The sequence below is a fragment of the Monopterus albus genome, unplaced genomic scaffold (genome assembly GCF_001952655.1).
Source record: "Monopterus albus unplaced genomic scaffold, M_albus_1.0 scaffold26.1, whole genome shotgun sequence".
Taxonomy (NCBI): domain Eukaryota; kingdom Metazoa; phylum Chordata; class Actinopteri; order Synbranchiformes; family Synbranchidae; genus Monopterus; species Monopterus albus.
In genome coordinates, this window is record NW_018127906.1 from 2,312,188 (window position 1) to 2,324,189 (window position 12,002).

Sequence of the window (12,002 nt, forward strand, 5' to 3'; positions counted from 1 at the left end):
AGAGCTTTTGTGGAAAGCAACGCTGCTGCTGTTCTGCCTGTCCAGCTGCATGTATCCCTGCAGGTAGTAAGGCTCATAGCTGTGGTAGTATGGGGACTGGGGGTCTTTTGATGACGGGACAGACGCTGTGTGTGGAGTTTTACCAGAGTTTCCATGGTTACTGCTGGAGCTCACGTCAGAACAGGCCGAGGACCCAGACTTGGATCGGATTCCATCTGAGCGACATTCCCCATCATCTCCAGCATCTGAGATGTCAGAGTAGGCGGGGCTGTTGTTCTTGCTGCTGCTGTCTGTTGTTGCCAGACAACTACCAGATGCATCAAGCCGCGATGAGCTGCCAATAGAGGGACTAGGGGCATTGTCAGTGAAGGTGTAGACCTTGTCAGCCTCTGCACGAATACTTGCCATCCTACTCTCCTGGCTCTCCGTAAGTCCATTCAATACATCCTGCTTACTGAGGTGCTCCTTCAGAAGGCTTCCAGAAATTTCCTTAACACCCATTTTAGATCCACCACCATCTTCCATTTTGATTCCAATGCTGTCGCCATTAGGTGTCCTGATTGGCGCATCTTTGCTGTGTTTGTCCTTCAGCCTTCGCTTCTCTTTCTTCCTGGTCTCCTTGCTGCAGGTAACCAGGGTGGCTTTGACCAGGTTCGGCTCCACAACAATGCTCAGCTTTGGTTTGATGGGCTTCAGGGGAAGGTTTTTACTAGTCAGGCCTACAGCTGCCATGGGAGAGGGCTGCTGTGAGGTGGCAGGATCTGCTGTGCCAGTCGGATATGTAGTGTTGGGTATAGCGATCAGCTTGGGAGGAGCAGGGGCCGGAGCGATTGGACGATTGGTCCGTGACTTGGATAGCTTATCTACCTTCCCATTGGCCTTCTTGCCCTTGTCACAACCACCTCCCTTCTTGTCAATCAAACCTTCAGCTTCAAGTTTGGGCATCTCTACTGTGGAGTTCCTGTCTGGGACCATGCAGTTCTCCAGAACCACAGTCATGTTGGAGATGATGGGCAGGTTGCTGAGGTCATCGATCAGCCCATCTTTAAGTAGTGAGGTCCTTCTGGTTTTTGAGTTGGCTGTGGGGCTGTGGTCGGTACTGAGGAGAAGCCGTCTGTTCTTGGGAGATCCTACTGTGGTGACCTTGTATAAAGGAGCAGGTTTCTTAGAGGAGCTATTGGCATTAGTGCTGTTGTTTGTCTCTGAGAGGTCATAGGTCATGTTGCCGATTGTGTCCTCACAGTCTGATAGTCGTTCCTCACTCTCCCCATCCTTCATGGCCTCTATCTCAGGCTTCCTCTGCTCTTCAGCCTCCAGGTGTGCATGTGTCTGGTGGTAGCGCAGGCCGTTGATATGCTTGTAGCGTTTAGTGCAGTTGGGGTGGGGGCAATCAATGAGAATGGGTGGGGGAGGTGGTGACGAGGCACAACCTCCTCCAGGATCCATGAATGAGGGGTCAGATTTGCCCTGCGGTGTGGATGGGGCACTGCGGGATTTGGCTCGAATCCTCTTCCCGTTGCCATTTTTAATGTCATCGGAGGAGACCAGGGTGAGATCCAGGTCAGCCGGAGGCTTGTTCTTTCGCTTCCCAGAGGAGAGAGTAGAACTGGAAGATTTCACCTCGTCCACAGTGAAGAAAGAAGGTGGTGTTCGGCAGTTGCTGTTGATGAGGTTCAGGCTACCTCTCCGCCCCTTGCTGTGGATAGGCGCAGCACTTCCAGCAACACCACCTCCACGGCTCCTGTGCTGTGATAGACCCCTGACCTTGGTAGCAGGGGCCGGCTCAACATAGGGCCGCTCGGCCATGGCCACTCGCATCCGTTTCCCCCGACCACGCCCACCTGGCAAGTCAGGATCACTAGAGGGCGACTCACAAAACCTGGACAGAGGAAGAGAAAAACAACAAACTTAATAATCACTGGTACTGACAGCTTGGGAAGCAGATGAGCTAGATCGTACTGTGCTGTGTTCTGTCTTAAACTGTATAGAACCACAGTATATCATATGACATCTTACTGTTTCTGTTGCATTGTTTTTGACACTGTATCATATCCAACCATATCCTATTACATTAGGGATGTAAAGATAAAGCAATATGAATCAAAAAAATCAATACAAGAGTCAGATTTACAGCTGCATCAGTCGAAAACCACAAATTCGTGCCAAATGGGTTTAAAAACAGTCTAAAATCAAAATGGACCTCATACACTGAAGTTTTCTGTAACTTCTCGCTGTGCTCTGCTCTGGTGTGCGTATGCACCATCTCCTGCCGGCGTTCAACAAAAACAGGCTCGCACCACGCACAGTCCAGAAAGCTGCAGGAGCAAAGAGTGCTAGTGCTAGCAGTCGCCATTGTTAATAAGTGGCAAAGAAACGGCGTGGCATAGAAACCCTACGGCTAACTAGCATTTTGGTGGTGTAATTGCAGGATGACACTGACACACCAGGCACAAGTATAAATGCTCACAGCAGCGTAGGCTCTGTGTAGATTTAATGCAGAGTCATAAATCATTCATTAAAAATTTTGCATTCTGTATCGAGATATGTATCGAATCGTGAGGAGAGATACACACCCCTATATTACGTACATCATATCAAATTGTCTTTTTTACAACGACATTGTGTTTTATCAAGTTGTGTCAAATCATGTTGTACCACATGGCGTCTTCTCATATCATTTTTATAGCATTGTCTCTTTAGCATGTAGCATCGGGTCATACCACACTGATCGTATCGTATCACATGGCATCAAACCGTATAATTTTGCTTTGTCTCACTTCACATCAAATTGTATCATATCACATGATACACTTGATGTGATGTTACATTGTACTGTATTTCATATTGTGCGTCGGCATATGTTGCTTCACGTACTGTAATAATGTGTGTATTGTGTCATGTTGTGTCGGATAAAGTGAGAAACACATCAGACCATGAAGCTGAAAATAAGGCTGTTTTTCTTGTTGATGTTCTTCTTGAAGGGTTTTAACCAAGAGCGACTTGTTTGTATCGTCACCCAAATTGAACTCTTGTATCATCAGACAAAAACCTTGGAAGATAACAGGATATCACTCAGGGCTCATGTGCAGCACTTTACCCAGACGTGAAGGATAAAAATCGATTTTCTTCTGTACAAAGCCTGCTTCTGCTTAGATAACATAAAAAACCTGTACAATCCACAGTTATCTCTGTCGCTGATATGGGGACATTTTGTATTCACATGCCGTCGTGCTGACCACACTGTGCTACTTCCTAACACTGGGGTTGCTTTACCACACTTGTTATCAGAAACCTGTCTGCTGTGATGAGGAGAATGAATAGCTCTATTTCCTAAGCGGCTCCCTGAACCTTGCATCTGCACTGGCCTTTTAATGCATTAATTATGACACTACATCACAGGACTGGTTGGTATTAAATACTCTGTGACTACATTCTGACCTTGGAAAGATTGTTTAGGGTGTTAATCACCTTATTAATGGATCAGACTGCAGAGCATGTTGGGACTAAACTTTCTTGCTCCCCTCTGTGATTTTGAAACGATGATATCTGACATTCCTATGATGTTTGTAATTGCTTTTTTACATCAATGTGTTCCTGAATGTCACCAAAGCTGCTGGGAACACGCGGCTGAAATTTTATTTATTTTATTTGGCATTTCATGGATATTTCTTGCTCTCATGCCTCCACTTAAAAACAGTTCCTGATCAGCTGGGTGATATCACCCTGGTCACTTCCTACAATTCGACTTTCTCTAGTTCAGAAGCTCTCTGTATGTGTTTTGCTATATATACTGTGCTTTTAATCTGATTACTGTATGTTCTGGTTATAGACATATAATGAATGATCAAACTCCACTGAGTTATATACAGTAGTAACAGTGCAATCAGTGAGCACTGACAGATGTCCACAGTGACAGCGTCCAAACGAAAAGTCCCTGCTTTCTCAGATTAAGCTGCAATTGCCATGACAACAATCACTTACATAAAGGAACAATAAGTGAGAGGTTTCGGCCCCATGAGGAAGGACTGTCGCCTTTTCTGCTCAGTAATTACAAAAACCACTCTCCCTTTTTGAAACAGTTGGGATGGAGAGTGGGTCTGTTAAAGCTCATCATGGAACAACAGCCCCAGAGCCAGTTTAGCCTTTTTAATATTGTAGCTACATTAAAGCACTACAAAGAAATAAATGCTCTTTTCAGTTAATGAAATAAACATCAGCCAGTAAAAGCCAATAACAATAAAATGTTTAATCATAACGGATCAACCGGTGAAATAAACCAAGCAGAAGTGAGTCAAAATAACTAGAGGTCTGTTCTTAAAATGGGTTTACAATTCAAATAAGAACTGATGTTAAATATAATTTTAGGTCTGATTTCACTGGTCTAAGTGGAAGGCGCTCACCAGGTGTCAGATGTTTATGGTGGAATGAAACTGTTGGTGTATGGGTGATAAATTAAAGGGTCAATGTGAGTGGTCTCCTCCAGGATCCACAGGACACCAGGAGTCACTGACTGGTCTGATGAGGATGACCATGATCTGAACCAGATGCTGTGGCCTTCCCAGTCACCAGGTCTCAGCCCAGACGAACAGCTATGGGAGATGTTGGAGCGACGTGGTAGACAGTGTCTCTACCACCATCATCAAAACACCACATGAGGGAACATCTGCTGGAAACGGTGTTCATCCCTCGAGGAGACTCAGAGACCTGGAGAGTCAGAACCAAGGTGGAGCTGTTCTGGTGGCACGTGGAGGCCCAGCACCTCACTGAGACTCTGTGTGTTGGGTTGTCCTGGCATTTGTACAGAGATGATCCTAAATACTAACTTTTCAGAGCCAGATCAGAGTGACTGCACCTTGCCTTGCATTTCAGGGCCATGGAGAACAAAGCAATGTCACCTATTTTCACTGATTTCTTTCTTTCTTTTGATCTACTGAACAGAATCACTACTTTTCTCTGTACTGCTGTTGCAAGCAATTAACACAATAGACTGTAGCGTGAGACTAGAGTCAAGTAATAGTGTGATAAAGAGACACACCATTTACTGTATCAACAAAGTTTATTTTTAAGTTACTCTGGTCAGCAGGGACCGTGTGGGGGACTCGACAACTGATCCAGCCATGTTGTTACTGGTCTGCATGTGCCAATGGATGGACATGCTCTGTGTTTCTTGCATGGCCAAATGCCCTAAATAGTGGATATTTTGTGGGTTTGTGTGCTCGGCTTTACAAAGAAAAGAAAAGGAAAGTGTTACCTGGGGGGAGCCCAGTCATGTTTGGTGCAGTCTAACAGAGTTCCCACGTACGTCCGCTTCCTCCACGTCACATTCACCACCAGCACACCTGTCAATCACACAGGACAGGGACAGAACGGTTAGTACTGGATCTACTGGGACCATAACAGCCTTCAGTATCAGTGCCAGGGTAAAGAGGAGGGTTCAGGACTCAAATAGGAACTGCAGACAATTTGTTTCCAACTGGAACAGATGTTGCATGAAATCAGTTTGTCAGTATTTTAACAGTAGAGAAGAACTGAATCATTTTTAGAGGATGCAAGATACATTGTTATGCTGAACTTTGAGTCAAAGAGTGAGATATGTTCAAAGATGTGACTGTGATTGGAGACAAGTTATTATACACAGTGCTTCTTTTGCCTTTGTAGCTCCGCAAAAAAATCTCATTCCTTTGTTTTCACTTTTATCTAATGAGGAAAGCAATAAAACAGTTGTGCAGGTAGAATAACAAATAAAAGGAGCACACTGCACCCCAGAAGAAAGAAACATCAGACATCTGAGAAGAGCAATGGCTAGGAAACAAAAGGCTGTGGCAACCTGAAGGAGGAGTTCACAGCTCTAAGAGGCTCCACTTGTGGTTATTAGGATGGTATCTTACAGCCTGTGTAAAGTTACTCTGACTCATGTTGTTCAGGAGCATTCGAGGGTGAAAACCTCCACCCCCGCCAGGTTTTTAGTTGGAACGAGAGTTTAGTTAAACTCTAATCAGGGGATCGAGGAGCCTTCAGCCATAAGAAATAAATAGCTCTCTTCTTCTTTTTCTTTCACTTCCTCACACTCTCAGACTGACATTTGAAAACCATTAACCTCTGTTTTGTGATATGCCAGAGACTGAACAAACACATGTTGGATGCACCGCAGCTATAAATTGAGGTTTGCAACACATGACTTCTTGCTCTTGGATACAAAATGTTCCAGCATTTCCAATGCAGGACTTCCTATCTATTTCTACCTGAGAAAGCGAATGAGTGTATCTCCCAAAACGACAAACTGTTTGTTTAAGGGCAAATAAATCAGCTACTTCACAGTGGTTATTATTAGAGGTGATTATTTTACAAGTATTTACAGGATGCAAATAAGCTTCAAACTGTAATTATGTCCAGTTCTTATGTATAATCTGTGGCACCCGGACAGACGGACGCACACTCAGACAGACTGACCGTCAGACCTTCTGAGCAGCTGAGCTCAGAGTCAAGCCAATCACCATCTGATTAGACTCTGGTCTCCTGCAGGGACAGGAGGACGGAGAGGAGTCTGAAGCCAAAACATTGTCTCGTCTTCTGTCTTTCCAATTAGTATTCATCTTAATTAACATGCATCCTGCATCTCCCCGTCAAATCCCTCCGCCACCGTGGGGTGGGGGCTCTGGTGACAGAGCCCGAGCAGCAAGGAGGGCTCCTCAGCACGAGGCAGTCCAACCTTCTCCTCTGACACTGTCCGTCATTCTCTGCCTGATGAAATGGTCCTTCTTCATCTCTGTGTTTGTATGTCTTCTTTCCGCCTCCGTCTTCACATTCTCTACAGTCCTCTGGTGGTTTAAAGATACAGACAAAACCTTTGTTACCATTCTGTCCATCTCTCCGCTCCCTCTCTCGCCGGCGGCCTGCTGGGAGACAGCCTGAGCTCTGAATGCATTGTCTCATGCTTTGCCTCCATATTTCTGTCTTTTATGCCTCCTCTGCTGCTCCTCTGTGCTTCTTTCTCCGTATACTTCAGGCACTTCCTAGAATACATAGTGTTCATGTTCAGTAGTATATTACAGTGTGTCTCTGTGTTTTCTCGCTACTGGCAGATTATGTGTGTAACTCATATTACCGACGCATCGTGTTACTCCCCATCACTTGACTGATGCCGTCTACTCACACATGGAAATACAGTGTTCTGATGTGCTTTGCTTACCGAGGGAGTGCGAGATGATATCAGTGCTGTTTGTTTGTCTGTTTGCAGGATCGCTAAGAAATCTGCTCAGAGATTTGAATGACATTTGGTGTAAAGCTCAGCCATGGGCCAAAAAATAAGTCAGCAGCCTTTGGTGTGAATCCAGGAATTATATTTTAACACTGTGAGACAGGACATTATTAATATTTTTACCATCTTCCCATGAACTTTCCCATTTTTAACCAAACTCAAATATTAAACTGAACTCCAATGCCAGCTGGTTTGTTGTTAGGGAAACATGGAGGAAGATGAAATTCTCCCGGTAACTGCTGAGAATATTTGAATGTACCACGTAGATAAACTGGTGTAGCAGAGGCTCTTTTAATGAAGAGGCAGTGAGTCCAGTAACAATAATCCCATCATGAACACGTGATAAGAAAACGGTGACCTACAAACACAGCTGACTGCTGATGAAGGATAAGACCATAAAAAATTTTAAACGAAGCTGGAAACTGGATTTTGGTGATCACGAACAAACCTGACCAAACAAATATTCAAATATAAATGCCACATGAATCTCATCAGTGTGCATCACTGCATTTAGTTTCTAAACATTTTGTTACCGGTGAAAGTAGTGATTCATTTCATATTTGATCAGTCTCTATTTTGAGTATTGTTTTTATTATTAATCAGTTCATTGTTTAATCTCTAACGGCCATCACAGTGAGACATCTTCATACTGCTTCTCTCTGCTGACCAACAACCAAACAATCCAAAACCAGTTTTCAGTGAAACATCCTCACGTTTGTGAAAACAGAATGAGTAAAAATTTGGCATGTTTCCTTCATAAATGGTTTGAAGGACTATTCATTTCTCCATGCACAGATGGAACCGGAGGAGGTTCATACATTTCTCATTTTGATGACTTTGAATAGTGAAGCTTATTTTAATGTTAATGCACAATATAATCTACATTCCTATTTTTACACATCCCAGACTGCCAGGGTCTGCAAGGAGACATCTCAATTCAGTCTCACTCTGTCCTGACTCCCTCTCTCTCTTTGTGGCCTGTTTGGAGAAGTTTTATCCACCATCTGGTTTCTCTCACTCCATCTGAACTCTCTCTCGCTCCGAGTCTGAAGCAGGACATGTACTATTTACTGTCTCTCCTTCACTTCTCCCTCCATCTCTGTGCTCGTTTAGGAGCACTCGTGGCCTGGGATTTATTCCCTTGTGTGAGGTTTGTATTTCCTTCCTCTTTCCTGTTTTACCAGGCGGAGTGAGCGGCTCCAGTTAATTAATAGCGAGCCGGGATACAAATGCCTCTCTGCCAAACTCGACGCTCTACTTCAGAGGCCCGACGGCTGGCAGAGCGAGATGGGCGCACTGAGATGGGACTTATTCATTAGCAGCCTGCAGTAAGGTATTACACCTCCTCTGAGAGGCTGCAGTGCTGAGTGCTGTCCTCGTTAACAACCTATCAAAGTGCGGTGGCGTCAAACTCAGTGGGTGAACCAACAACCCATCTGATACTCCCATGGTATCATTTTGTAGTTTCTTGTTCGACTCTTCGTCTTGTCTGGGACTTGGAATCACGAGCAGCTCAGTGCCAAAACTGCTCTTATGAGTATATCTAGTCATGTTTGAAAATAAGCTACACTGGCCCAAAAGGTCTGGAATGATAAAAAAAACAAGCAGCATCATCTAGTTTTTCTTCTAACATATGTTTTTAAACCCACATAGTTGCAGTGAATGTGGCCAATTCTGTTAAAAGGACAAGCTGCGTTGAAACATCCAGATCTTTCTTTACACAGAGGGACTGTTGACAGCTGACGCTCTGGCTGTGCTGGCTGAATGGAGGAGACACAGGACAATGCAAAACCTTCTGTGTAGCACAAACTATGTCACAGAGGCTCCTTCTGATCAGACTCCCCCAGTGGAAGGACAACAAAACTGGCTTGTGCCTCAGACAACACTTGGCTACTGCCAGCAAAAGATGGTTAAAAGAAGCCAACAGCGGCTGGTGGGATGCAAACAGTCATCCTGAGTGCCATGTTGCTGACATAGCCACTCAGACCTGCCTCCTCCCTAAAGGCCAACAAACACTGTCAGCATCACAGCGCACTGTCAAGTGGTGCCAAGTTAAGGCGCCTCCCAGTATCATCACCCCGAGTGTCTATACTTTACCTTCACTGTGTTGGTGTATTCTGTCTGTTGCACCCTAGAACAGGGATCAATCTTGTGTTGCTTCTTCCTGACTAAAGGGATAAACTTGTATTATAGAAGTACTACAGTAATACTTCTACAGTAGAATGGGAGACAGACCCTTTAAAGCTCCTCTCCTGTGAAACCAGCTCCCAGTCTCAGTTTGGGTCATCCCATGATGCTTTCCTCTCCTCCCTTCTCCTCCCCTCTCCCCCACCTCCTCCCCTCTCCTCACCGGCCACATCAACCTGCCTAGTGTTTGATTGTTTGTTGTGTCTTGATCAGAATCAGAACCACTGTGAAAATGTTTGGGCGTGACGGGCCTTTAAAACTCTTTGTACTCATGGTAAAAACCTAAAAACAGCGGACAAACAGCACAACACTCTCCATCAGTATTAAATCCAAGCCTTCCCCAACAGCACGTACAAACCATCACCAGTTATTTGAAATAAAAGGGACTGTGCAAAGTATTCTCCCAAAACTAACCATCCAGACTCGGGGGTGTCTCTGCTCCAGTGGGAGGCAGGATTGCTGCATCTGCTTGGCTCATCACCTGTAGTTCAGAATATAGGATGTGCAGATGAGATAGAGTTACTCTTTTCTGGAAAGCTGTCTCACAGCTAGGTGACAAACTAAAGGCCAAACCCCCACCCAGCGCCCAGCAGAGCCTCATCAGGGCCGAGTCTCCAGAGCAGCCTGAGGAGGGAACCTCCTCCTTCCAAACCAGATCCCCTCACTGTGTCCAACCCACTGTTTCATCCTCATGAAGCCATTCAGTGACCTAGAGCTGCAGCCATGAGTCAAAACCATTTGCTGGAAAGTTTTTTGGAAACTTTTTTCTCTTGAAGATTAAAAAAAAAAGACCAAAATGGAGCTTTCACCAAGTCTGTGTTAAGTAAAAATATTTTAATCTGTGATCAGTTTGCCTGTTTGAGTCAGAGCCTAAACAGGCAGTACAACCTCTGCTCATCAAAAGTGAAAACAGTAGAAATAAAAAAAAAACCCGAGAGCGCAGTGATGGGCACGTCTGGGCTCTTCTACACATCAAGGCAAGAAAAGTGTTTTGTCAAAGTTGAGCTCAGCGACGAGGTTCAGCCATCTCAGCCTCACCGGAGCGTGACAAAAGTATTTTATTTACCCTGGTTTGACACATGAGACTTTCCACTTCTCCACCATAATAGTCTGCAGGTCGGTAAACACTGAAACCCGCCCACATGCCATCATCTCTGAGATTCAGCCACTTTCTTTTTGTTCACATCGGTGCGTATTTCAACACACACAAGACACCACGAACACTGTGCCTCAGGCTGCGGAGCTTCAGGTTAGTGCGTGCGCACCATGATTTTTTTAGACTATCTGTTTTTCTTCTTTTCACTCACTGACATTACATTAAATTACACTGCTTTGCTTAAATAACAAATAATAAAACTAACACATAGAAGGTGATTAGACTAAAGCTGAAAAAACTATGTACAATAATATGGGATCGTTCTGGTTTAATTAACAAATCTCTACAACCTTGAAATGATCCAAAAGAATGGGATCATCACAGTTGCCTTCATGGCTGCTTGTTTTGGTTAAAGATCACACAGGCGCTGAAACTGCCAAAGAAAAAAAGAACTGAAAAAAGTCCAGCACAGGTTCTCAGAAGTCAAAGCAACTGCTTGACCAACAGTCCACAATTTAAATATATTCTGTTTACCGCTGCACGTGGCAAAGAAAATGATCCGATCCTCTTGCCCAGAAAGTCTAAAGCATCATGGTGAAAGTGGTCAGTGCTGAAAGGTGTGGGGAGGATCTGGGCCGGGATCCGGAACCGCACTGGATTCATAAGTCATCACAGGTTTTGCAGAGAGTTATGCAAAATAATTTCTGCTAGGTTGAGCATTTATAGCTTCCTCACTGTGATACTTAATACAGCCATTTTTATTCTTCACCATGTTTCATGGAAATGTAGTTTTATATTTTCTATGTTTTGGCAGCCATGAAAAATTTACTTGAGACATGCAAAAACACTGGAAATGTCCTTTGAATCATCTGCGCCCTAAAATTTAAAGGTATGTACTACTAAAGAGTCAAGTCACACAAAAGCCACGTGGCGACCTTCTGAAACGCTCCTCACCTTCCTCCGTCTCGTGCCAGATGATGCCCTCCAGGTTGACGCTGGTCCCAGGCTGACAGGGCCCCAAACAGGCAGAGTCACCCTCCAGCGCCCCTGAGATGCCCCCATCCTGGGTGTTGGTGCCGATAGACCTCATCCTCACAGCCAGCTGCTTAGGGTTCGAGGTGGGCAGGGCTGGAGGGGAGAAGGAAGGGGCCAAAGGCAAGGAGGGGCCGGGGGGCCCGGAGTGGCCTGAAGCAGGGGGACCTGGCACCGTGAACATGGGGTCCACCTGCAGGGAAGAGAAGAGGAGTCTTTAGAGATCAGGCAGAGAGAAGGCTGTGCATCATCATGCATCATTTCACTTTGGTTCCAGTTCAGTTCAGCTCAGTTTCATTATATTTAATGAAATCTGGGTCCATGACTGTGCTGAATATCGAGACAGGCACAAATCTAAGTAAAAAAGATTATTAATGTGGTTGTAATATTCCTGACGTGAATCCATCTGACATCTGAGCATCCCAGTGA

The 12,002-nt window shown here is 44.9% G+C and overlaps 1 protein-coding gene across 1 annotated transcript in view; it reads right to left on the reverse strand.

Annotated features, from left to right (window-relative positions):
- Positions 1 to 12,002, reverse strand: part of znf608 (zinc finger protein 608) — a 45,786-nt gene that overhangs the window by 13,064 nt on the left and 20,720 nt on the right. Inside the window, exons 2-4 of the mRNA XM_020595338.1 lie at positions 11,496 to 11,766; positions 5,252 to 5,339; positions 7 to 1,879 (exon numbers count right to left, since the gene is read on the reverse strand). Coding sequence (XP_020450994.1) covers positions 7 to 1,879; positions 5,252 to 5,339; positions 11,496 to 11,757 — 2,223 coding nt within the window. The 5' untranslated portion in view covers positions 11,758 to 11,766. The remainder of the gene's footprint in view (positions 1 to 6; positions 1,880 to 5,251; positions 5,340 to 11,495; positions 11,767 to 12,002) is intronic.